At 44.6% G+C, this 27,802-nt stretch overlaps 1 protein-coding gene across 6 annotated transcripts in view; it reads right to left on the bottom strand.

Annotated features, from left to right (window-relative positions):
• The window catches only part of CC2D1B (coiled-coil and C2 domain containing 1B), a 71,828-nt gene that overhangs the window by 24,793 nt on the left and 19,233 nt on the right, over positions 1-27,802 (bottom strand). For 4 of the 6 annotated variants that reach the window (XR_014712774.1, XM_084637608.1, XM_084637610.1 and 1 more), the window contains 11 exons: positions 25,209-25,343; positions 20,733-21,024; positions 19,967-20,091; positions 19,743-19,818; positions 18,000-18,110; positions 11,532-11,662; positions 9,051-9,123; positions 5,875-5,990; positions 4,850-5,054; positions 2,057-2,229; positions 1,383-1,508 (listed from right to left, as the gene is read on the bottom strand). Coding sequence is in view for 5 of the 6 variants with exons in the window: in XM_084637608.1 (XP_084493734.1) it covers positions 1,383-1,508; positions 2,057-2,229; positions 4,850-5,054; positions 5,875-5,990; positions 9,051-9,123; positions 11,532-11,662; positions 18,000-18,110; positions 19,743-19,818; positions 19,967-20,091; positions 20,733-21,024; positions 25,209-25,343 (1,563 nt within the window). In the remaining variant the exon portion in view is untranslated. The remainder of the gene's footprint in view (positions 1-1,382; positions 1,509-2,056; positions 2,230-4,849; positions 5,055-5,874; positions 5,991-9,050; positions 9,124-11,531; positions 11,663-17,999; positions 18,111-19,742; positions 19,819-19,966; positions 20,092-20,732; positions 21,025-25,208; positions 25,344-27,802) is intronic. The other 2 variants (XM_084637611.1, XM_084637612.1) reach the window with 2 other exon arrangements.

Here is a 27,802-nt window from a genome sequence, read left to right as displayed (position 1 = left end):
TTTGTAGTTAATAAACTTATTTTTGTTTATTATAAAACCCAGTTTGTACAATTCATACGCAAAAAGCTGTGCATCTCTCTCTCTCCACATTGAGGGAGGGGGCGATTTTTAGGAGTTTGCACTGTGCAGATCTCTCTATACAGAGCAAGACAATATTATTTTGGGCTTACACTCCAAAGGAGGTGTGCACAGGAGTGCTGAGTAAATCCCCAAGCTGAGTCTTTGCACACAGAACTGATTTCAGTCTGTGTCTGCAGCTGTGTGTGGCTGTGTGTTAGAGAAGGTTTGAGGGCCTGGCACAGCTAGGACAGTGTGAGGAAACCCAGACTGGGTGGAACCAATGTAACCCCAAAACATCAGGTGGCACCCTGGATGGGGGGTTCAACCCATCAGTGTCCCTCTCCCAGACAGTGGACACACTGAGTGTGGCCAGCCGTTACAGGGAAGGCTGCCCAGCAAGAAATGCACCTCTTAAACCTGGGGTATCTGGGCATAAGGGTGGAGGGAAAGGCTTCCCAGTCGGGAAGGGCGGGAAGCAGGGAAAACCAGAAACTCAAACTATTAAAGAACTGTAAAGGTAAAGACAAAATAAATAATAATTAAAAACAAATTTTTTTTGATAGAAGAGGAAAGGAGAAGAAGAAGAAAACACTACACTGCTGCGAATTCCGTCCCAGACCAGAAGTGTTAAAGAGGAAACTGGGAGCGGTTGGATTGCATAGCACTATATATATGTCCCACGCACAGCGCAATGGGGGGAGGTGTGCACACGTGCAGTCCGATGGCACTGCTGATGAATATCTCTGATCCCAGACACAGAGGGTGCTGCCGCACCTACAAGTAGGGCACCCATAGGGACATCACTCAAAGAACACCTCCCAGTTTGTCTAAATCTCTGCAGGTGATTTCACCACCACCACCACCCACTTCTTTTTAAAAAAATACAAAACCAAATATAGCGTTTGCTTAGTTTCTACTGCCTTCTCTCACTTTTTCCTCTAATAGTTTTAGACATGGCATTCACCCAAGGATTAACTGTGCCCTAAGGATTAAGGCTAATGTTTTCAAACTTGGGTGTCCAAAATTAAGACACCTAAACCAATGGCAGCAGTGCACAGCACAAGGGCTCCCACTGACTTCAAATGGAAGTAACTCTGAAAACCAGGCCACTGATTTAGGTGCCTAACTATAAACACCATATTTGAAAATGCTTATATAAAATAGTATTTTTAAATAGGAGCTGAAAATCCTACCGAAACAATGATGGGATCATGATCACAGCAGCAGCAAAAGCCAAAGAAACACTATAAAGCATACAAAGCATTTCTTCCGTCACTGGATTCTTAACACATAATGATGCACTGAAAGGAAAAGGTAGTTACCTCATGCTGGTCCTTTAGCAGTTTTATAAGCTTAGCGTACACCTCTTCTACCTTCTGAGAGAGTTTGACGTCGTCATGGTGGATGAAGATGAAGTCACTCTCGTCATCTGTAAGGGGTGATGGTAGCTGCACAATACCACACAACATGGCACATCAGAGCTCCTTGCAGGAACATGGAAGCAGAACAAAAGCAGCAAGAGGGGATGGGAGAAGTGTGAGCAGATCAGGGAAGGTGGGTGCGGACAGTGGTAAAGGGATATGGCATATCTCACTCTAGGTCACTGGTTCCAAGCCATCTGTTAGTTGCCGCCATGTGATGACTGCCCATGCAATACGAACTGGTGGTCTCAGCTCAGCTGTTAAGATTACAGTTATTTGTCTCACAGTGGCATCTTTGAGGCCAGGGAGCAAATGGGTCATGGAGCCTAAACTCCCCCACAGAGGTGGTTCTGCCAGGCCAGGATCAGGCACTTTGGGGCTATAGGGGAGGAGTAGGAAGAACAGCACTATGACTGGAGCATTGCCTGTTTTGTAGCTATCTGGCACCTTTCACCAGCACTAAATTCACATGAGAAACATTAAGTTTTAAAGCATTCTTAGATTTATGCAAGCAACAGGACATTTGAGATGCCCAAGGAGCAAAGCAGAACACTTTGTTTATAGTCTTTACTAACCTTGGAAATATCAACAGATTTGCCACTTTTTGCCTGCTCAATCTTTAGGTCCAAGTTCTTTGCTGTCTTGAGATACAGTTTGGCTTGTTCAAGGTCATTCTTCTGCTTTGCTTTGATTGCTGCCTTCAAGTATTGTTTCTTCCTGTTCTCTAGAAATTCCAGTTGTTCACTTGCTAAAAAGGAACAGCTATATAAAACACTTATCCGACATAACCATGTCAATGCACCATGTTCATTTTGTTTGATTTATACCAAGGAAAGAGTCAAAGCCCAGGTACCAGCTGAAAACACTTGCCTGTGTGTTCGATATGCAATAGTCACACCATGGGTAGTTCCATTTGTACACTAGTACAAAAATACTCATTTCCTTTTCTATGGCACCTTCCATCAAGGAATCCTAAGGCAATCTACAAACCAACAAACTTTTATTTAAAGCACTACAATAAACCTGTGAGATAGATACAAATTATGTCCCCATTTTACAGAAGGGGAAACAGGTTAAATGACTCGTGGAAGGTTACTGAAGAGCTGTGAAAGTCAGCTGCAGAAATGGATTTAAAACTTGAGCTGACTCCAAGTTCCATGTTCTATCTTCTAAAAAACACCTGATAATTGAATGATTCGTTATCTGTATATGTGCACGCAATATATTGCGTACTTTCTTTATACACATACTTTTTTTTTCTCTCAACTTACCAGAAAAAGCAAACACATTGACCTCAATGACAAAAGAGCAATTACTTCATTGGAAGGCACACCAAGACCACAACCATCATAGCTCATCCCCTCTTCCTGCCCTTTTTATACCCCACTGTTACTACTTCTTGGGTCACCTCCCACCCATCCCTGAACAACTGGTACAGTTTTAAGACTCAGAAAGGATTGATTTACATCATCCATGCACCAAATCCTACTTTCTCCATACTTTTCTTGGTATAGAAGGAAGAAGCGTGCAGTGGGTTGACTACCTCTGTTTCCCTAGATTCTTATACTGTGCTCACCTATTGCAGTATCCAAATGCAATTATACAAGCTATGCACTTGCAGGAGGTAGTTTTCTCACCATACACATACACAGAGTAGGCTGATAGCACTATTAACAGCAGAAAGAATATACTGACTTTTAGTCCCATCTTCACAGTGGAGCTGACAGCATCACTGTTGTGTGCAATTTGACCAGTCATCCAAATCCAAACCGATCAGACAATGTTGCTTGCCCTGGTTTTAACTGAGCCAAAGCAGCCAGAACACAGTTTGCTCAGTGGGGTTTAGAGAAGAAAAACATATCTTCATGCAGGCTCTGCAGAGAGTGGACTGAGCAAAACCTTGCTATCCCTCTGCACCCCCACCTTTCATAGTGGGTGCCTTTGCATTGCAGGCCTTAAATGAAGCTGCCTTTTCCAAATGCATCATCCTGCAAGAGGAGAAGAGACATACCAGCTCAGGGATGCTCCAGCTTTGCTCCACTGAAGGTCACTTTGGTATGGGAGCCTAAAGCCAGTTAATATACATAGCAAGATAAGCATGGCATGGTGTCACATCATCTCTGACATGTGAAGTATGGCACTGTATGACTTTGGGGGCCACACTTGGCTTGTGCAGGGCACACGTTGGTTACCCTGATCTAGTTCTACCAAAGCAAGATACTGGCACCTCCTGCAGGGTGAATCTGTCCAGGCTCCTGGTACTCTTTTTTACTTTAGAACAATTAGAGCACTGAGGAGAGACTTGTGGGCACACGCTACATAACAACAGTCAGCTGGGCTGGAGAGACCAGGTATTATCTTAATATTTTAATGAAAGGGAGAGGCGCCTCAATTCCATAACTGACAAATTACATCTGAGGTACTCCATTTATACATTTAAATGATCATTAACATCGCAGCTGTAGTAGCAAAAATGGGGAAGCCAAATCTAAAGCAGATTCACAGATTTTAAGGCTTGGGAGACCATACATACTGATAATCTAGCCTGATCTCCTGCATAACACATGCCACAGAATTTCACTCAGAAGAGAGGATGGTGTGAGCTAGTCACTATGGCATTCAGAAACACATCCTCACTCTCAAAAAGTTCTCCATTACACAAGTGGCAAGAGGGGCTCTGTGAAAGTTGTGCTTTGGTTTGAAGAATTTTCCAAAAGTAGAATGAGAAAAGACGACTAGGCTTATGGTTAAGGCTCACTATTGGCAATCAAGAAGCCTGGATCCCATTCCCAGTAAGCCACAAGCTTACTGTGCAGCTTTCGGCATGTCAAAACTTAACCACTTTGCCTCTGTTTCCCCAACAGTAAAATGAATATTGTACAGACAGGTATTTACTGACCTGACAGAAAGGTAATAAGGATTAATTCTTTACAGTTTGTGAGCCACTCTGAAATCCTCAAATGGAAAGAAGTAGAGAAATACTATGTATTAGCCACTGTGAGACACAACACTACACTCAATCAGCCAGCTGTCTGGACTAGCAAGCTCAACAAGCTTTTGTGAATTCATTTTGAGTTCCATAGTCAACAGGGATGCCTCAGCTAAGCATTATGAATCAATAAATTTACTGCATCAGAATTAATGAACCCATCCATCTTTCTAGTCACCCACTTTGCCTCCTGGAAACAACACTGCATAAGTGATTCGGATCTGCCCCGCAACAAGCACATGGAGTGGTGCTCCTGTTGAAGTGAACCAGAGTCACACGTTCACGTCTACAGGCCGTATTTTTTCCTAAAACTCGACGAAAACATTAAGAATGTTTGGTCCAAATGGATTGGTGGGAGTGACCATCTCTTCATCCTTACCGGCTAAAGGGAGATGGTCGTTCGATACAGCTTTGTCTGGTTCTCTTACAGGGGTGGATGGCGACATGGCTTTTTTCACACTCTCAGAAGAGTGCTCTTCCTGGGCTACAGCAGATGGCACCATAATTGGCTTTACAACTTGTGTTGGCTTCTGAGGCAGCTGAGCAGGCTTTTTGGCAACAGGGGTCTGTGTGGGAGATTCACTCTAGCATGGCAAAAGGAACTAAATGTTAAACACATAAAATCTAATACAAGGCTCCAGCAACTCAAAATATTAATGGCACAGTCCACTGTATCAGACTTCTGCTGATACACTGAGAGTAGCAAAGGACCCCAGCCAGACACTTTAACTCAGTCTAAAAGTGATGTCATGCCAGGTTTGGCTGCTTGCTTGGACAAGAAACAGATTAAACATGGTGCTAATTTGGAAGAGAGGCAAAGAAAGGCAGGAACAGAAAATTGTCAAGATAGTTTTCATCATCTAAAATTGCACTCCACTTGAAAATATGAAACACGTTGGTCAGTAACAACCTGAGTGGAAAGAACCAACCCAAAATCTTATGGTAGGTGTAGATTGCTAGACAGCATGTAAACGCCATATAAAATTCTGAACCACCAGGAGGCCACTTTTGAGTGCTAAAGGGCTGTACAGGTGGAATAGCTACCACAGAGGCAGTTGTTTTGAAGGCAAAACCCACATTTAAACAGATACAGGGAAACAGACATAAGGAAAAAAGGCAAGCCAAATTATAGCCCTATAAATCCCTTTAAAACAATTCAAGGTCTTTCATGTAGGATGAACTCTTTGCAATTCTCACCTCATCAAAAGATCTCACCTTTACACTCCCAGCTGATTCTTACTGTCCCCCTACCCCAACAGACCAGAATCCTGTACTGTTCCAGCTTCCAGAAGAAAGGTATTTTATTGCAATACCACACCCAGCTGGAAATCCAATAGCTTCTTCTCCACACAAAAGAAGATATGTTTTTAAAAAAAATTAGACATATTGGTAAGTAATTCAAACCTCCACCTCTTCATCTTCTTTCTCCTCCATGTTAGCCAGATGGTTGGCGCTTTCCAGCACGGCAGCTATTGTACTGTTGCCATCTGTGGGTGTCACACCGGGAATGGGGGGGAATCCTGAGGAAGAAGGAGCTATGGTTCAAAACAACCAAATGAAACAAACCCTAAATTCTGTAACTTTTGCCCTTTCCAGGGATGTAAGTCTTTCTCTCTGTCATCATCCCTTCAGGATCAGTGCTTGGAAAAGCTCAACAGTTCTGAAAGTATTTATCATCATCCACCAATTTAACCCCTGGGAAAGTCTTTCCCACATAACTTTAGAAGTCAATGCCTCATGAATCACAAAAGGCAGAGACAAAGGCTATGCACTATCTGAAAACTGATATTTTCACTTTCCCAGTGGTATTACACATTCCTAACAATGATATTTCACAAACTATTGGACTGTTAGACATGCACCGATTTCTCAGTTTAGCTGCTTTTTTGACACAGGATTAAGCCTAAATAGCCAATCCTGATTTGTGTAATCTTCAATGCCTGTTACGCCTTGTTTCCCCAATAACTATTACTGTGTGCGCTCCACTGGAACATCACAGCAATTCTACATCCCTCTGCAGCTCAGCAGTTTCAGCAAGAGCAGCACCACAGTAGTTAAGAAATGTTAAACCCATTACAATTCTTTTGACCATTTTCTGTCCTTTTGAAGGGGAGTGAATGGCTTTGATAATGGGAGACAGTCTTTAATTTCTAAGGTCTTGTCTACACTGCCACTTACAGCGCTGAAACTTTCGTAACTCGGGGTGTGAAAAAACATCCCCCTGAGGGATGCAAGTTTCATCACTGTAAAATGGCAGTGTAGATAGTGCTGCTGCACTCCCAGCACTGGTAGCTATTCCTCTCATGGAGGTGGTTTCATTACAGCACTGGGAGAGCTCTCCAGTCACCAGTTCAAATCCAGCCTGGGTCAGTAGTGACCAGAGTTACCACTATAAGATAGCTGCTTGGTGGCACTCACATTGCTAAAACCATCCTTGTTAGTAGTCTCAGCAACCAGGCCAAGGACGGTCTGTGACTGAACTGCTCTCACCCCAGAGATGGCTACTCCAGGGGAGAGGGCAGGTTTGAGGTATACTGCAGAGCAGCCTGTGCAGCACCTGATCCATGACTAAACAGAGGATTTCTGTCTCTAAAGCTGATGTCATGTCTGGCCCCTTTCAAAGTTCAGATGCAGTGAAATGAACACAAATATCCCCCAGACCTAACACAACATTGCTGGTTTCAGTGGGTGTTCATGTGTAAGTCACATATGCCCTTAAAAACCTGGTTTGAAAAATATTTACATAGCCAAAATGCGTAAGAAGTTTAGGAATTATGTTACTTTCCCACTGGTTTATAGACACAGCAGTTTCTCCTTAAAGGCACTGACATTTAACAGGAAACAGGCCATGTTTTACAAGTTGTGGTTGTTTGTGTTTTTTTAAACACATTAAACCATCACAGCCACCTAAAAAACTTGGCACAGGGATTAAAATAGGTTACCGTGCCACGTACATCCCCTGGAAAAAGAGAGCTGGGCATGGTGATCGAAGGAGTGATATGGTGTTCAGATACAGTGATGAACATGGCAGGACATGGAATTGCCAGGATAGAGGACATAGAACAGCTGAAGTTAGAGACAGAGAATTCCTGTTAGGCCCTCTTATCCATCCCCTTATGAATGCAGGATCATTCCTTACAGTATAGAAAACAGAAAAAAGGAAGTGTGGCTAGTTCTGAGTTCTATTCCTGGCCCTCACTGACTTTTAACGTGACCACGCTGGGTCACTTTGCCTCTTTGTGTCTTAATTTCCCCAACTGACCTTGGGGAACAACAACACTGAGCTTCCTCATAGGTATGGCCCTACCAAATTTACGTACATGAAAAATGCATCATGGACCATGAAATCTTGTCTCCCACCATGAAATCTGGTCTTTTGTGTGCTTTTACCCTATACTATAGAGATTTCATGAGGGAGGCCAGTGTTTCTCAAATTGGGGGTCCTGACCCAAAAGGGAGCTAAAGGGGGGGCTGCAAGGTTATTCTAGGGGGGTCACGGTATTGCCACCCTGACTTCTGCACTGCCTTCAGAGCTGGGCAGCTGCAGAATGGCAGCTGTTGGCCAGGAGCCCAGATCTGAAGGCAGTGCCCCGCCGACAGCAGAACAGAAGTAAGCGTGGCAATACCATATGATGTCACCCTCACTTCTGCACTGCTGCCTTCAGAGCTGGATGGCTGGACAGTGGTAGCTGCTGACTGAGGGCCCAGCTCAGCAGGCAGCAGCGCAGAAGTAAGGGTGGCAATACCACACGAGGCCATCCTTCCTTCTGTGCTGCTGCCGGCAGCTGCTTTGCCTTCAGAGCTGGGCTCCTGGCCAGCAGCCACTGCTTTCCTGCTGCCCAACTCTGAAGGCAGCACCACCACAGAGAGCAACAGCAGAAGTAAGGTTAGCCGTAGTGCAACGCTCCCTACAATAACCTCGTGAAACCCCCACAACTCCTTTTTGGGTCAGGACCCCTACAATTACAACACCGTGAAATTTCAGATTTAAATAGCTGAAATCATGAAATTTACAATTTTTAAAATCCTATGACCATGAAATTGACCAAAACGGACAGTGAATTTGGTAGGACCCTACTCACAGGGGTGCTGCAAGGCATATTTAATAGGTGTAAATAGACTTATGCCTACTGTAGAACTGGAAATTACCTGCTAGAACATCTCCAGAGATTTCACAACTCCCTGCAAATAAACTAAAGAGCAAATATTCCCAGTGCTTCCCCTCCCCCAAACTGGGCTGGCGGATCGGGCAGGGAGTGACCACTCAAGCGCTTGCCTATTGTTAAATCATGCTCTCCAACTTGTCTGAGTAGGACCAGCTGGAGCACTGTTCAAATGTTCACACTTCCTTACAGACAAGGTCAATAGCCAAGAATATGCAACCAAGTGAAAAAGTTAACAAGCGTAATAAGCAGTTCTACAGTGTATTCTTCAGTGCTGTCATTCGGCCAAGCCAGTCTTCCCACTGTGAAACAGGAGGAGAAGCTCAATGGGCTTCTGAAACAATACTACCAGAAGTTCTCTGGGTCCTAACAAATAAGGGAAATGTTGGTGATAGGGTGTTTCATATACACACTTACCAGGGGGAACTGGTAATTCAGCAAAATTCACTTTTCTCCCTGCTTTATGGGTTCTTATGGCATCTTGGTATTGCTGTAATCAGAGATGCTGGTTAGGCATAGGCTGGACTTGGCTATTGTTAAGTTAGCAGTCATTTCATGCTCAAACTAGGAGACACACTGATGCAGAATGTAAGGTGCTTTGCTATAAAGTCACATGCTGCTTTCCAAGTTCTTTGTGCACTGCAGGTTTTCTATACAAACATGAATCTTTGTTGAACTTGTTGCCAGGACCGGCATAGGCCTTGAAGGGCTGCAGAAATCACAAATGCAGACAGTGAGCAAAATAAGTGTCTCTCTCATCTTTCTTCCTAGTGGCCTCTCCACTCCCTAGACCAGTGGTCCCCAAACTGTGGGGCTGTCAGGGTTCCCTCCCCACTCTGAACTCTAGGGTACAGATGTGGGGACCCGCATGAAAGACCCCCTAAGCTTATTTCTACCAGCTTAGGTTAAAAATTTCCCCAAGGCACAAATCCTTCCTTGTCCTTGGATGAGTACTGCTGCCACCACCAAGTGAGTTAGACAAAGATTCAGGAAAAGGACCACTTGGAGTTCCTGTTTCCCCAAAATGTTCCCCCAAGCCTCTTCACCCCCTTTCCTGGGGAGGCTTGAGAATAATCTACCAACCAGATAGGTAAACAAGGTGAGCACAGACCAGACCCTTGGGTTTTTAGGACACTAAAACCCAATCAGATTCTTAAAAAAACAGAACTTTATTATAAAGAAAAAAAAGTTAAAGAAGCACTTCTGTAAAATCATGATGGAAGGTATTTTACAGGGTAATAAGACTTAAAACACAGAGGATTCCCACCTAGGCAAAACTTCAAAGTTACAGAAAACAGGGATAAACCTCCCTCTTAGCATAGGGAAAATTCACAAGCTAAAACAAAAGATAATCTAATGCATTCCTTGCTATTACTTACTATTTCTGTAATATTAGATGTAACATTTCAGTAGCAGCTGGATTACTTGCTTGGTCTCTCTCTTTGTCTCAAACACACACAGAGCACAAAACAAAGCCTTCCACTCGCCCCAGATTTGAAAGTATCTTCTTTCCCCATTGGTCCTTCTGGTCAGGTGCCAACTAGGTTAATTGAAGTGATTAACCCCTTACAGGTAAGGGGATTCTGTATCTCCGGCGAAGAGGGATTTTATTTTACTGTACATAAAGGTGGTTATCCTTCCCTTTATATTTATGACAGAGGCGCACCCTGAACATTCAGGGGAGTGCACAGGGGGCCCAGGTCAGTCCCCATGTTGGAGGCAGGGAAGCAGTGCCCCCCAGCTCTGCTCCTGCCCCCACCCCCCAAGCTGCATCCCTGTCCCCCAGTCGCGGCCCCGCTCCACCCTCGTTCAGAATGGCCCTCTCTGTCTCCTGGCCAGCTCCACCTCCTAGCCCCAGCTCCTCCCCCATCCCCAGCTCTGCCTTCAGCCCAAGCTCCTCTGCTGAGGAAGCCTTGGCTGTGCAGTAATGGAGCAGTGTCCGCAAAGAGATTCCATTATTGGTCAGGGGGCATGACAGTAACTGCCAAGGCAATGAGCCTTTTCCTCACACTCCACCAGTAAACAAACAAAAGACATTTCTCTGCGGAAGCGTGTCCGCAAAAAACCTCAGAACTCCAGGGACTGGATAATCAGAGAGAATTTTTCAGACTATTTTTTTTTTTGTGAGCCTCCAGTTCTGCACTAATGATTGTACCCACAACAGAGGTCCCTTAGATGTCTATGTCCCTGTGTTCAAGCCCACAGAAATGGAAGAATAGTGTCTGAGTACCCAACCTTAAACATCCCTCAGTTTCAACAGGTTCACACATTAACTGCTTGTGTCCCACGGAGCCTAGTACAAATTGCTTGATACACATTAGACACCATCCCATGAAAACCATTTAGGGGACTGGTACTCCCGCCTTCTGCAGTGGCGCACAAGAAACAGCATCAAAAAGGTTACACTGTATTGAAAGTCTATTATGCAGCCAGAAGGGATGGCTGAGGAGTCTAAACATTATGTTTTAAAGATCCACTCCTCCTTAGACTCTCAGCCTCCAGTCAGTTATGTCAGCACTACATTCTATAGGCAGTTTAAGTTCCCATCCAGAAAATTCCTGCCTTGTAAAGACCAAGGTTCTACATGGAGGAGTAAAACGCCATATCCATGTAGGGGTTTGCACAAGTGTCTTTGGACAAAAGGTCTCCATCCCCCCACTGCTCTGCCTTGAAGCACTGAATTTCAATGGGGTTGTATATGCACAGTTTATAGAATATTTCATTGATAGAGGTGCTGTGCAGGAAGGAGCAGAAGGTTAACTATTTTAGCTCATTCCAGCTGGCCGGACAATATACATAAATTATTTCAAATACTTTAATGCTTTGCTAGCCAGCTCCAGAGGAATGAGCTCAAGCAGCTTTGCTGAAGCCAAGCTACTTACTGTGCTTCCCTTTTACCTTGGCTATCCTCTCATGCATCCTGCCTTTCCGATCATCCCCACTTGCTTTGGCCTGTGCTGCTGCAGATCTGTATTTCTCCAACCTCTGCTGCAAAGCTTCCAGCACAGTTTTCGGCTGCTGAGCAGACACTGAAATAATACAGACAATAAAATGCCACATGATTGAGACTTCAGAACATGTGCCAGCTGCCTCCATTCCCTGCCTTCCCCAACCTCCTGCAGAGCCATTGACACAGAACTGAAATCCTATCAAGGGCTACTTTTATTACATAAAAGCACCACAGAGCTTTATTACTGACTAAGTGTTGTTAAACCTTTTTCTTCATAAAGAAGAAGTTATTCACTTGTGCAGTAACGATAGCTCTTTGAGATGTCTCCCCCATGGGTGCTCTACTGTAGGCGTAATTGCACCCCTGTGCTGCTGATTGGAGAATGTTGGTAGCAGTGGCCATAGGTCTGCACATGACTCTCTCTCCTCGTGTCCTGCAATGAGGCTAGCCAGCATGCACAAACTAACGCCCTTCAGCTCTTTCTCTACCACAGAGTCATTGATAAGTACTCTGAAGTAGAGGAGAGGCAGCTGGGTTGTGGAGCACCCACAGGGGGACAAATCTCGAAGAACCATTGTTACTGCACAAGGTGAGTAACAACTTCTTCTTTGAGCAGTGTTCCTATAAGTGCTCCACTGTAGGTGACTCCTATGCAGTACCTGTATGGAGGGCTGGGACTTCAGAGTTGGGTCAGTTACAGATGACAGTACTGTGGAGCCAAAGATGACATTGGAGGCAGAGTCCGCAGTGATCACATAATGTTCTGCGAAGGTGTGGACTGATGTCCATGTCGCCACTCTACAGATCTCTGAGACAGGGACATTCTTGGAGAAGGCAACAGATGAGGAGATGACCTTGTGGAGTGTGTACAAATAGTATCTGGAGAGGTCATATTGCTAACTTGTCTGATATAGTTAAAGACCCACTTGGAAAGCCTTTAGGCTGATATTACCAAGCTGTTGGATCTTTCCGCAACAGAGAGGAAAAATCTGGGGGACTTCCTGAAGGCCTTCGTTCTGTCCAGATGGAAGGCTAGGGCCCCTCTGACATCTCGGGTATGTAATACAGCCTCTCTGTTGTCTCAGTGAGGCTTAGGATAGAAGGTTGGAAGATGAATCAATTGGTTTATGTGAAACAGAGAGGTTACCTCAGGGATGAATTTTGGATGTGGTCTGAGCGTAACCTTGTCCCAAATCAATAAGATATAGGGGGGGACGTGCCATCAGAACTGCTATTTCTCCTATTCTCCTTCCTATCAGGAAGACTGTTTTCACTGAGAGGTAAGTAAGCAAACAAGTGGCCATGGGTTCGAAGGGATGCCTGGTCACTCCTTTCAGTATCAGGTTTAAGTCCTATGTGGGACTGGAAAGCCAAGTTTGCGGAAAGAAGTTTACTATACCCTTGAGGAACCTTTTGGTGGTTGGGTATGACAGAACTGAGTACCCCTCTACTGGATGGTTAAAGCCACTAAGTGGACTCTACGACAGCTTACAGACAGCCCCAGTCTTTTTAGGGCCAGTGCATAATCTAAGATGTGTGGAAAGGTCATGGATGTCAGGGAAACATTTGTTGGAATGTACACCAAATCCAAAAGCTGGACCATTTTTGCAGTTAAGTACGCTGTGTTGAGGATTTTCTGCTGTTTAACAATACCTCTTGCACTTCCATTGAACAGGTGCTCTCTAGGTATTTGAGCCAAGAAGGAGCCATGCCTTGAGGTGGAGAATCACCAGATTGGGATGTAGAGTATGTTCTCTATTCTGTAAGAGGAGTCGCAGAGTGAGTGGGAGAGAGATTGGTGAGCGTGTTGCAAGCTGTGACATGTAAGGGTACCAGGTCTGTCTCAGCCACGAAGGAGCAATTAGACTGACATGTTCCCTTTCTTTTTATTTTCGGTAGGACCTTCAATAGCAGGGGAAAGAGAGGGAAGGCATAAAGGAGGTCCCTGTTTCAAGGGAGGAGGAGAGCATTGCCTAGGGAGTATTGTCCTATCCCTGCTCTGGAAGGGGTAGCTTGAATATTTCTTGCTCAGGGAAGTGGTGAACAAGTCTGTAGTCAGTGTCCCGCAATGCCTGAATAGCTCGTGAAGTACTAATGAATCTAGTTCCCACTCGTGGTCATGTGGGAATTTGTGACTAAGGCGATCCACCATCGAGTTCCGTGTACCTGGGAGGTAGGCCGTTGACAGTGTGACGTCGTGGGAGATACATCAGTTCCATAGTCTCATCGCTTCCTCACAGAGGGAAGGAGACCCAACTCTCCCTCATCAATTTATGTAGAACATACAGGCAACATTGTCTATTAATACTTTCATGTGTGACCGTTTGATCAGCAGGAGGAAGTAGATACAGGTATTCCTGACCACGCTTAGCTTGAGGAGGTTGATGTGATATCTCAGTGGGTGACCATTTTCCTTGGGTCGTAAGGTCATTTAGATGTGTGCTCCACCCTATGAGCGATGCATCGGTGGCGAGAAGCAACAACGGAGTTTTTGCGCAAAGGGAATCCCTTTGCAAATGCTGGCTGGGTCTTTCCACTGGTCTAGGGAGATTTTGACCTTGGTGGGTAGTGACAGGGGTTTGTCTAGTCTGTTTCTGTTTGGTCGGTGAACTACATCTGAAGGCACCGCATGTGAAGTCTGGTGTGAGGTATTACCACTGTGCCCGCTGCCATATGCCCTAAGAGTTGTAGAAAATGTCTGGCTAACATTTGTGGGGTGTTTTGAATGGTCTCTGTGAGTGTAGTCAGAGAGACCGACCTGTGCTGAGGTAGGAGGGTTCTGGCCTATAGTGTGTCAAGGTTGGCCCCTATAAACTCCAGGTGCTGCACTAGAGTGAGGGTTGATTTCTGAGCACTGATCTCCAGGCCCAGCTCTGTAAACAAGCGAATTGTGGTTTTGGTGATTCAGTGAGCCTCTTGGAGAGGCTGAGCTCTGAGGAGGCAATCGTCTAGGTAAGGGTAGATCATGATCCCTGGTGCATAAGTAGGTGGCCACTACTGAGAGAACCTTGGAAAATACTCTTGGGGCTGATGATAACCCAAAGGGGAGCACCATGTACTGGCCATGGTCTTGTCCCAGAGTGAATCTAAGAAATCATCTGAGAGTTGGTAGGATTGAGATGTGAAAACATGCATCCTGAAGATTGAGGGCTGAAAACCAGTCTCCCCATTCCAAAGCTGGAATGATGTTGCTAAAGTGACAATTTTGAATTTCTGAGCTGTGACAAACTTGTTGAGAGTGCTGAGGTCTAATATGGGTCTCCAGCCCCCTTTTATCTGGGTATTAGGAAATACTGAGAATAGAACTCTCTGCCTCATGGATGTTGAGGTACCGTTTCTATGGCTCCCAACTGGAGGAGACTGTCTACTTCTTGTTGTAGAAAACTCTCGTGAGAAGGGTCCCTGAAGAGGGACAGGAAAAGGTGTTGTGGAGGGGACAGAGAGGTAAAATGGAGAGCGTACCTATAGCCATCTCTAGGACCCATCAGTCTGATGTTATGTACTCCCAGGTGCTGCGGAAAGCTGCCAGATGGTGGCCAAATGGGTGGATAGTGATGGTTGGTTGTAACAGATGCAGAGAGTGGTTTGCTGGCACCTTGACCAACATATCAAAATTGGTGTTTGGACATGAATGGCTGGGACAAGGAAGATTGCTGACCATATGATTTATGTCTTGAGAATTTAATTTTCTTCCTCTGCAGCTTGTAGTATCATTTAGCTGGCTACTGGCATGTGAAAAGATTATGTTGGGGCTGCGGACTAAATTTCCTTTTTTGTCCCAATGTGTAGGTGCCCAGTGAATGGAGAGTGGCCCAAAAATTCTTCCAAGTGTGAAGGGAGGCATTGGTTTTCTCCGCGAAGAGCTTAATGCCCAGAAGATCTTCGACAGTTGCCTGCACCTCCTTTGTGAAACCCGACAAATGGAGCCAAGAGGCACGCTGCATCACCACTGCCATGGAGATGGATCTGGCTGCAGTATCGGCACCGTTGAAGGCAGACTGTATAGTTATCTTTGCTTCTAGCTACCCCTCTTGAATGATGGCCTTAAATTGGTTGTGATGTGACTCGGGCAGCTGCTCAGTTAAATTGTTCAGTTTTGAGTAGTTTGTGGAATCATATTTCACCATGAGGGCTTGGTAGTTGGTGATTCAAAACTGAAGCGTGACTGAGGAGTACACCTTCCTTCCAAAGTGGTCCAGACGCTGCCAGTCCCTATCATAGGGAGCGGACCTCATGTGGTATTGATGGCCACGAGAATTAATAGCATCCACCATGATGCAGTAGGGTAGAGGGTGGAAGAAGAGGAACTTTGCTTCTCTCACTGGGACACAGAACTTTTAGTCTGATTTCTTGCAATTCGGTGCAACTGATACTGGGGTCTACCATATGGTTCTCGCAGGGTCAAGAAGAGCCTCATTGATAGGGAGGGCAACTTTTGAGGAGGAAGATCAGAGGAGGATGTCCAGACGCTTGTGGTGTGTGTCCTTGACCTCCTTCAGCAGTATCTGGAGAGAGTCAGCCACTCTCTTTGTGTGATCCTGGAATAGGCAAAAATTATCCAGCAAGGATTGTGAGGGAGGCATGACAGCCTCATCTGGGGAGGAGGAGGATATAGTTTTTGGGGTCACTGCCTCCTCAGCATCACACTCACACTCCTCCAGGACTTCTTCTGGGGGCTCTGGATCCCTGGACACCGTGTCGAAGAAGTGCGTCTTGGGGACTCACGGCTGGGACTAGAAACCTGAGAAGCATGGGGGCAGTATGCAGCCCAGCAGTTCCAGTAGAGCCACTGGGGGGGCATGGAGCTCTGTGATGGCGCCCATGCATGGCCGTTTGAGGATGACGATAGTGGGGTCTTCTGAGGATATGCTTGGGGGCCCTGCTGGTATTGGGCACCCTAGGGGGCTTGGGAGGAGTACTAAAATATTCCCTCCTCCAGTTCACTATCCGAGTCCACACTAGAGATCGGTGGAACATGGCAAGGCAGCATGGAAGACTCCCATACTGGACGAAGGCTAGGTGTGGAGATCCTGGTACCGAAGAGAGGAGACTCGACTCTGGCACATCAGTTACACGGAGATCCCTCGAGTGCTGGAACTGTGGTGGTGCCAACCGGCTTGATGCCACTGGCAGTGCCAGAGGTGGATGGAGATATTGTCCACACCGGTTGTTCATGTACTGGTTGTTCAAGAAGCATTGTACCAATGGGGCATCACAGTACCAGTGGTGCCTTGGAGTGTTTGCTCCTGTCCTCCTTCTTAGGTATCACTGACTTGGTGCCTCTGCTAATTGAGTCTGTGGGCGTGTCAATGGTACCTGCCGCAATAGTCTTTCTTGAGCTGTGGATACTGGGCTTGGCCCATTTCAGCGCCGACAGTACTGAGGATACGAAGCATGCTGGGGATCGTTTGTAGCTAGCTTGCGGCTCACTGTGGGGACTTCCCACTCTTTTTTCAACTTATGAGAGCATCAGCGGCTGATTTCTTTACCCCATAGCCCTTGGATTTGCCTGGAGACTCTTGGCGTGTGTCTGGAGAAGGTCTGAGAGCCACCTCCATGAATATACTCTTCTGCCTCAGCTCTCTGTCCTTGCGAGACCGAGGTCTAAGATGCTGGCAGAGAGCACAATTTTAAGGGACATGTCCTTCACTGAGGCAACGAATGTACCGTGAGTGTGTGTCTGCGACGGTGATAGCCTCATTGCATGAGAGGCACTTCTTGAAGCCTGGAGAACCAGACATACCCCACTGGGGGAAGGGCCTCCAACAAGAAGGGTGGGAAGGAAAAAAAGTAAACCATATTTATTTTAGAAGATAAGGTAAAAAATAAAGAAACTACTACTAAAAATTAAGCTCTAGGCTGCAAAGAAAAGGATGAGATAAACGTCACTAATGGACAGCTAACAGCTCTGTCTCTAGCCGGGGCGGTTGAGAAGCAACTGAGGGGGTTAGCCCATGTGCACTCGCTACCCTCATGGCAGGGCATGAGGAGAGACAGCATGTGTGTGGACCTAATGGATATTGCTACTGAAATTCTCCAATCAGCAGCTTACGGATGCAAGTACACCTACAGGTTTCAGAGTAGCAGCCGTGTAAGTCTGTATTCGCAAAAAGAAAAGGAGTACTTGTGGCACCTTAGAGACTAACACATTTATTTGAGCATAAGCTTTTGTGAGCTACGAAAGCTTATGCTCAAATAAATTTGTTAGTCTCTAAGGTGCCACAAGTACGCCTTTTCTTTTTGCGAGTACACCTACAGTAGAACATCCATAGAAACAAATACTACTCAAAGTAGAAAGACCATGTATTATGTACTGCCATTATCCATTCCAGTATTCATGTATAATTTGGATCAGCATCCAAATATCATATAAGAATATGACTTACTACAGAGAAGTCCTGCTTTACAAATCCTACCTGAGGCTTCATGGCCCTGAGGTTTGAATGTTGTGAGGGGCTGGGAATTTTCAACGGGAACAGATGCCATCTGGTTTGATGGAGCCTGCGTCTTTTTCAGGCTTTCAAGATCTGTGAGGGAAGAGGCAATTTTCAAGTCTACATTAGGTAGGAATCTTTGGCATATAGGAGAGAATGTATGAACAATCTTGGTAATTTGCTAACAATTCTAGGACTTACGGCCAGAGAAGGATAGATAAATAACCCCACCTGTTAAGATATTCCAGCCCTGGCAGTGCTCAACACTGGATGCTTTAAAAGGCAATCTCCCACATCACCTCTCCAAATGTTGTATTTACTTATATAATATTATACTATGGGGAAAAATATTCCTCTGATCCCAGCCAGTGATCATTTTATGTCCTAAGGATTTATACCCCTTATAAAATGTTTATCCTAGCTAGTGTAACTACACTTTTTCATAATTAAAGCTATGTCCAATTATGTTTCTGAATCTTACTAAGCTGCCTCAACAACATCCTACATCCGTGAGTTCTACAGGTCAAGTGTTGGGGGAGTATTGTTTTTATCTAGTTTAAGTCTTCTGCAGGACTGGAATTTATTTTAACACCAATGTTTGTTCCAGGATCAGAAATTTCTACTAGTCCTAAAAGTATGGGTCATGGTCCATCCACATGTCTGTAACTGTCAGGTCATGTGATAGACTTTAAAAATGATACCATTCTGATTAGCATCTTGTCCTCCTCATTTCTCCTTCCACTAACCATTTTAGCTGCTGCTATCTCTGAATTTACAAGAATCAGAAAATTACACCTGATATCAACTGGAACCTGTAATTCCCAGAAGCGTGCAGATGAAGATGAAATCAGTGAATGAAGTCACTGAAGATGAAATCAGAATGTAGAAGTTTTAAAAGGAGAGGCACTCTATCTTACAACCTGTCACTTAAATCAGAGTTTCTATTACTCTAGTTTGTGGAGCAGCTTCTGTCACAATGGAAAAACATGTGTTATACTGCAAGGATTGATGTTTCCTGATAAGTGTAGGCTAGTCAAAAACATTCAGATTTCTACAGGCTTTTTTTTTTATTATTAAATAAAGATGTTCAAAACACACCCTGCTCACAAGCCTCTCTGCATCCCTATGGTGCTTCGTATCTTTATTTGATGCGAATACAACTTATGACACCAGAATTGGAGACATCCAGCAGGAGAGAACCAAATCACAAAATGAACTAGACAGATTTAAGGGAAGGAAAGGGATGAAGAGGGTTGGAGGAAACAAAGAGAGAATCAGTTCTAAGAAATGTAAATTCCTATTTCCCAGGGTGGGGTGGGGTGTGTGAAAGATATACAAAATGGAAAAGGCATAATCAAGAAGCTACACCCACTGCACTACAGCAAGTTCAACACCATCTTGACTCCTTTATCTTACCCCAGTAATGCTATTTCATATAGCCATGAATTGGAGATGATGCAGAGAATGCGTGGAATCAGGACTGGGGGGCAGGGAAGATGTCCACAAGAAGATCTTTGGTCCACAATCTGGAGTCCAAAAACCACTGTCTTAAACCATTGGGAAGCTGGGATTCTCAGCACTCATTTCTAACCCAGATGGTTCAAAAGAGTGACTTTAAAATGGGCGCTGACCCTTCAGTTCACTATGCCCATTTGTTACTAGATAACAGGAGAGGCTTAAAAGGCAGCTTTTTTATGTCCATCTAAAAAACTCTTCTGCTCTTACCTTGTGGAGCTGGGGGCATATCCTGGAGGTCTACTGGCTGTCCACTATCCAGTGCTTCTAAGACCATTGCACATTTCTAAAACAAACAGAAAAACAAAGCCAAAGGAGACTTATCTTGTGTGTTCAGAAACCATCCATGATCATTTGGAGCAGCCATGTGAACACAGGGATCATTTGCCAGGATTCAGACCCCTAACACAGAAGCTTGGTTTGTGAAAACATACCTTGCCAGTCTTCATATATTCTTTTGCCTTCTCTAGATCTCCTTGCTGTTTGGCTTTCAGAGCTGCTAATTTATATTCTTTCTGTCTTGTAACCAGTAGTGTTCGTGTGCTCATGGTAAGGGAATCTACAGAAGAATGAAATCAAGACTTATAAAGGCACCTGATATCTGCATCCTTTGACATTCTCATACATCCAAAGATTCATTATTTCCCTATTGCTTTCACTCACACATCCACATTATGTACAATAGCTTCTTTATCCAGGGGCATCCCTAGAAGTCCTGCCAACCATGGCAATTCCAGCAACAATGACTGAAAACACCACTGTGCAATTCCACAGTGCCTTTCATTAAGATCACAAAGCTCTTTACAAACAGTGAATTTTTCCTCACAGCTCCTCTGCAAGGCAGGGAAGCATTACCATCATTAATTGACCGAGGAAGTGAGGCAGAGAGACCACAATGAGAGACGTGAACAGACACCTCAGAAGAGGAAGGAACCTTTAGGATGTCTTCACCCTGTCACTATAGCACATCCTTAGAGTGAAATCTGGGAGTCAGGACTCCAAAGTTCTATTCCTGACTGCAACTGACTCAACTGTGTGACCCTGAGCAAGTCATGAACTCTATGCCTCAGTATCCTATTTGTAAAGCACTTTGATATGCTCAAGTAAAAGGTGCTACAGAAGCGCAATGTATTATTGAATCATAACCTGGCTGGGATGATGTGTGCTCCAAGGAAAAGCTGGCATGTTGAAATTACCTACCATCTTGTAATGTGGCACCCATTTCCAGGACAGAAGTAGCAGCAGCATGACCTTGTAAAGAGGCTGGCTCCGGAGACAACTTTATATCATTGACAGGCTGTAGCTCATGGTCTGCAGGTGATTCCACTTTCTCCTTGGGTATTACTTTGTCTGGATCACCTAAATTTTCTGGCACAGCTCCTGTGGCTCGAGGCATATTAGCAGAGCTTCTCCCTGATGCTACAGGTGGTGGCATTTCTTCCTCATTAATCTTTTTGCCCTTCTTCATTGCAGCCAGCATAGTTTCCAGCGTCTAGCAAAAATTGAGGAGTGAAGTCAACAGGTACTGGCATTTCCATCACATACACAGCTTGTGTACAATCACCACAACTCAGCAAACTCATATCCTTATTTAGGATCCACCATGTCATTCTTTATGGAGAGCTACTAGACATCTCTGCCCATTCGTATTTCCTCCTCCTATTTTTTTTGGTCACATGGGAGTCTTAGCCCTGCTGAAACATGCCTGATTGACACAGCAACAGTTTTTCTCTATAGAGCAAGTAATACAAGCTTCCTCCATTCTACCCTGTCAGTATATCACAACAAACATGATGGTAGAGGATCCTACCTCTAGGAATGAGAAGACAGGTCAGTCTCTATGGCCCAATCAATCTTTTGTGGCTCAGACTTCCAAAAGGTGAGCCATTCAGTGCCAACTACGGAACTAAATTTTGTAGTAAGTCTTGGTATATTTTAAACACAGCCTTTCGTGTGGTATCTTAGTGCAAGTGCAGATCTCTGTCCAGCAGATCTGGAATGAGATCACCAAATTAATTTCACATGGCCCAGGCAGCCATCAGATGGTAACAGACAAAACTGGATTTGAACCAGCTTTTGAAAGGTGAAAGGCCCCTGCTCTTATTTCCAAACTCATGAGCTACACAGTCCCCTTGCTAAGTAACAAAGCCCAATTTCAGCTGAATTCTTTAACCCAACACCAAACATTATCCCCATTATAGGGGCTACTTAACACCTAGGTTAGGCAACAAAGCCAAAAAAAAAGAAAAGGAGTACTTGTGGCACCTTAGAGACTAACCAATTTATTAGAGCATAAGCTTTCGTGAGCTACAGCTCACTTCCTCAGATGCATATCGTGGAAACTGCAGCAGGCTTTATATATACACAGAGAATATGAAACAATACCTCCTCCCACCCCACTGTCCTGCTGGTAATAGCTTATCTAAAGTGATCATCAGGTGGGCCATTTCCAGCACAAATCCACATTTTCTCACCCTCCACCCCCCCCACACAAATTCACTCTCCTGCTGGTGATAGCCCATCCAAAGTGACAACTCTTTACACAATGTGCATGACAATCAAGTTGGGCTATTTCCTGCACAAATCCAGGTTTTCTCACATCCCCCCCACCCCCATACACACACAAACTCACTCTCCTGCTGGTAATAGCTCATCCAAACTGACCACTCTTCAAGTTTAAATCCAAGTTAAACCAGAACATCTGGGGGGGGGGGGGTAGGGAAAAACAAGAGAAAACAGGCTACCTTGCATAATGACTTAGCCACTCCCAGTCTCTATTTAAGCCTAAATTAATAGTATCCAATTTGCAAATGAATTCCAATTCAGCAGTTTCTCGCTGGAGTCTGGATTTGAAGTTTTTTTGTTTTAAGATAGCGACCTTCATGTCTGTGATTGCGTGACCAGAGATTGAAGTGTTCTCCGACTGGTTTATGAATGTTATAATTCTTGACATCTGATTTGTGTCCATTTATTCTTTTACGTAGAGACTGTCCAGTTTGACCAATGTACATGGCAGAGGGGCATTGCTGGCACATGATGGCATATATCACCAATGTGGACACAATGTGACCAATGTGCTACAGACAGCCCCGCAACCTGAAGCAAATACTCACCAACAACCACATACCACACAACAGAACCACTAACCCAGGAACTTATCCTTGCAACAAAGCCCGTTGCCAATTGTGCCCACATATCTATTCAGGGGACACCATCACGGGGCCTAATAACATCAGCCACACTATCAGAGGCTCGTTCACCTGCACATCCACCAATGTGATATATGCCATCATGTGCCAGCAATGCCCCTCTGCCATATACATTGGTCAAACTGGACAGTCTCTACGTAAAAGAATAAATGGACACAAATCAGATGTCAAGAATTATAACATTCATAAACCAGTCGGAGAACACTTCAATCTCTCTGGTCACGCAATCACAGACATGAAGGTCGCTATCTTAAAACAAAAAAACTTCAAATCCAGACTCCAGCGAGAAACTGCTGAATTGGAATTCATTTGCAAATTGGATACTATTAATTTAGGCTTAAATAGAGACTGGGAGTGGCTAAGTCATTATGCAAGGTAGCCTGTTTCCTCTTGTTTTTCCCTACCCCCCCCACCCCCCAGATGTTCTGGTTTAACTTGGATTTAAACTTGAAGAGTGGTCAGTTTGGATGAGCTATTACCAGCAGGAGAGTGAGTTTGTGTGTGTATGGGGGTGGGGGGGATGTGAGAAAACCTGGATTTGTGCAGGAAATAGCCCAGCTTGATTGTCATGCACATTGTGTAAAGAGTTGTCACTTTGGATGGGCTATCACCAGCAGGAGAGTGAATTTGTGTGGGGGGGTGGAGGGTGAGAAAATGTGGATTTGTGCTGGAAATGGCCCACCTGATGATCACTTTAGATAAGCTATTACAAGCAGGACAGTGGGGTGGGAGGAGGTATTGTTTCATATTCTCTGTGTATATATAAAGCCTGCTGCAGTTTCCACGATATGCATCTGAGGAAGTGAGCTGTAGCTCACGAAAGCTTATGCTCTAATAAATTGGTTAGTCTCTAAGGTGCCACAAGTACTCCTTTTCTTTTTGCGAATACAGACTAACACGGCTGTTACTCTAAAGCCAAAAAAGTAACATGGACTTCACAGCAGAACATACATTTATGAGAAAGTCATGTGGAACTGTGTCAAAACAGCGTAATTAAAATCAAGATATATTACATCTACGATTTCCCTCCTACCCACTAGCCCAGTAACCCTGTCAAAGAAGGAAATTAGGTTGGTTTGGCATGATTTGACAAATCCATGCAGGCTATAACCCTATTATCATTCAGGTGCTTACAACATGATTATTTAATAATTTGTTCCCGTATCTTTCCAGATGTTGAAGTCTGGCAGACTGGTCTTTAATTCCCTGGGTCCTCTTTGTTCCCCTGTTTAAAGAAAGATAGGTACTGTGTCTGCCCTTTTCCAGTCCTCTGGGACCTCACCCATCCTCCATGAGGTCTCAAAGTGCTAATGGTTCTGAGATTGCTTCAGATGGCTCCTTAAGTACCCTAGGATGAATTTCATCAGGCCTTGCAGACCTGAATAACTCTAACTTATCTAAATATTCTTTAGCCTGTTCCTTCCTAGTTTCGGCTTGCATTCCTTCTCTTTTGTTGTCACTATTGTGTTGAGTACCCGGTCACCATTAATCTTTTTAGTGAAGACTGAAGCAAAATAGGCATTAAACACCTCAGCCTTCTTGACGCCACCAGTTATGAGCACTCCTTCCCCACTAGATAGAGGGCCTACATTTTCCTTTGTCTTCCTCTTGTGCCTAATGTCATTTATAGAATGACACCTTATTGCCTTGTATGACACTGTATGGAATATAAGTGACCATTTGTAATATTACTGATAGCAATATTATAAATAGGGTCCTACCAAATTCACGGTCCATTTTAGTCAATTTCACAGTTATAGGATTTTAAAAATCATAAATTTTATGATTTCAGCTATTTAAATCTGAAATTTCACAGTGCTGTAATTGTAGGGGCCCTGATCCAAAAAGGAGGTTGGGGGGGGGGGGAACGACAAGACTACTGTAAGGTGGGTTGCGGTACTGCTACCCTTACTTCTGCACTGCTGCTGGTGGCAGCGCTGCCTTCAGAGCTGGGCAGCTGGAGAGCGGTGGCTGCGGGGCGGGAGCCCAGCTCTGAAGGCAGAGCCACCACCAGCAGCAGCACAGAAGTAAGGATAGCAGGGTATGATATTGACATGCTTACTCCTGCGCTGCTGCCTGCTGATCTGGGCCCTCAGTCAGCAGCTCCTGCTCTCCGGCCACCCAGTTCTGAAGGTAGCGCACAAGTAAAGGTGGCAATACCATGACCCCCCCGCCCCCAATAACCTTGCAACCCCCCTGAAATTCCCTTTTGGGTCAGGGCCCCCAATTTGAGAAATGCTGGTCTCCCCCATAAAATCTGTATAGTACACGATAAAAACACACAAAAGATCAGACTTCACAGGAGACCAGATTTCAGGGTCCATGACGTGTTTTTCATGGCCGTGAATTTGGTAGGGCCGTAATTATAAAACTGCTATAAATCTTACAAAATATGCCATGTATCAGTGGAAAAGTTATGATTTGCTAAATATGACAATCATGTTTATATGTAATGAATCCAACATACCTTGAGGCCTCTTTCATACCGTCGTGCTTTGCCACTCTCATCTGCCTCCTTCGCATTAGAGATTGCTGCCTTATAGTTAGCGATTCTGTCCTCTATCATCTGTTGCAATTCACTGGAAACAGCAGGAGATGTGCTCTCCAAAAAAAAAAAAAAAAGTGGGGGGGGGGGGGAGAAGAAGGCACATTATTTACTTTCCCAAACTACACATGCTTCACCTTACCACTGAAAAGTAAGTATATCCCTTCTGTACAAAGTAACACACGCACACAGACTGGGCTCAGGAATCAAGACAGCAGGGATGAAATGGAAAATTTCTCTGAAACAGAAGGGCACTTGTACTGCACTAATGTTTCCTGGATCCATCTCTGGGCTTCCTATCAAAGAAGCAATAGAGAGAATTGGGTGGAGTAGTTTAGGAAACTTACAGCCACAGGGTTACTGGAGACTGGGTGGTTAGAACTAAATGAGGGAGAACAGTGATGCCTCTCAGACATCATGTGCCCAGGTGGGCTGGGTGTTATTTTGGGGAGGGAATGTTTGTTTTCTTCACCATGTTAACTTTACACCTTTCCAGGATTCTCACAACTTGGCTTCAATACAAGATCTCCTCTGTCTACCTCCTCTTGTAAGCTGGAAAGTCTGCAGTCTGAGACTTGCCCAGTGAAACAAGCAACAAAAGTAAACACTTACCATTCACTACTTATAAGCACTGTGTTGTCAAATTGACCTGTCAGCTGGCTCCTGATGTAATTATTGCCATTATCTCTACACAGACCTACTCTTGCCCTATTTATTAATGTGCACAATGCACGGAAGTCCTGAAATCTGTATTGTATGACAACAGAAGAAAAGCAACAACTGAACAAAGAACGTGCCTGGATAGACAAATTCAATAGAGAAACAGATTCTGAAATTCTACATAACTCAGCACCACTGACAGCCTGCTTAGGAGAGGCCTCAGGATTAAAACAGCAACAGCTACTGCAGGTTAGGATTCAGATGCACTGATAAAAAGGTTCGGCGTGGGGCAGAGGGGCAAAAAACATTGGGATGGTAGATAGTTGGGATGCTGGAGATCAGGACTGAGGTTTCTGTCCAGGGTGTACAGTAGAGCCCTGCAACCTGAACTGCACCCAACGGACCCAACTATGGAGTATCAGGTCCAGGTAGGGTGGGAAAACAAACAGAACCTCTTGGTGTGGAACAGGCACAGGGCTAGTAGTCACCATCTCGCTGCTTATTTGACTATAGGATATTACAGGCCATGTGAGGGAGACAGTATGGTCTAGTGGACAGAGCTCTCAACTGAGACTCAGGAGACCTGGATGCCATTCCCAGCTCTGCCCCGGCCTGCTGGGTGATCTTGGGCAAGTCATTTCCCCTCTCTGTGCCATCTGTAAAATGATAATCATACTGACCTCCATTGTAAAGCACTCCGAGATCTACTAATGAAGAGCACTATCCTTGCAACAAAGCCCGTTGCCAACTGTGCCCACATATCTATTCAGGGGACACCATCATAGGGCCTAATCACATCAGCCACACTATCAGAGGCTCATTCACCTGCACATCTACCAATGTGATATATGCCATCATGTGCCAGCAATGCCCCTCTGCCATGTACATTGGACAAACTGGATAGTCTCTACGTAAAAGAATAAATGGACACAAATCAGATGTCAAGAATTATAACATTCATAAACCAAAAAGAAAAGGAGTACTTGTGGCACTTTAGAGACTAACCAATTTATTTGAGCATAAGCTTTCGCGAGCTACAGCTCTCACGAAAGCTTATGCTCAAATAAATTGGTTAGTCTCTAAGGTGCCACAAGTACTCCTTTACTTTTTGCGAATACAGACTAACACGGCTGTTACTCTGAAACCATTCGTAAACCAGTCAGAGAACACTTCAATCTCTCTGGACACACTATTTCTGATCTCAAAGTGACTATCCTTCAACAAAAAAACTTTGAAAACAGACTCTATCGAGAGACTGCTGAATTGGAATTAATTTGCAAATTGGATACAACTAACTTAGGCTTGAACAGAGACTGGGAGTGGTTGAGTCATTACTATTTCCCCTTGTTTATTCCTCCTCTCCTCCTCTTCCCCCCCCCCCCCCTCAGAGGTTCTTGTTAACTCCTGGAAATGGCCCACCTTGATTATCACTTCAAAAGGTTTTCTCTCCCCCGACCCCACTCTCCTGCTGGTAATAGCTCATCTTAAGTGATCACTGTCCTTACAATGTATATTTTTTCATGGTCTATGTGTATATATAAAATCTCCTCACTGTACTTTCCACTTTATGCATCCGATGAAGTGAGCTGTAGCTCACGAAAGCTTATGCTCAAATACATTGGTTAGTCTCTAAGATGCCACAAGTCCTCCTGTTCTTGTTGCGAATACAGACTAACACGGCTGCTGCTCTGAAACCTATATAAGAACTAGGTCTTACTACTATTATGCGTAGTGCAGCATAGCAGAACTGCTTGCAGTTTCAAGACTCATAACAAGAATGCTACAAAGGGGATTAAGGAGCAATAGCAGAGCTGTAAGCTGTACAACGGAAGTCTGCACACATCACCCTAAGAACA

Source organism: Lepidochelys olivacea (assembly GCF_965140295.1).
Source record: "Lepidochelys olivacea isolate rLepOli2 genome assembly, chromosome: 8".
Classification (NCBI taxonomy): Eukaryota; Metazoa; Chordata; order Testudines; family Cheloniidae; genus Lepidochelys; species Lepidochelys olivacea.
Note: the sequence above shows the minus strand (reverse complement) of the source record. Positions and strands in the feature narration are given on the sequence as shown.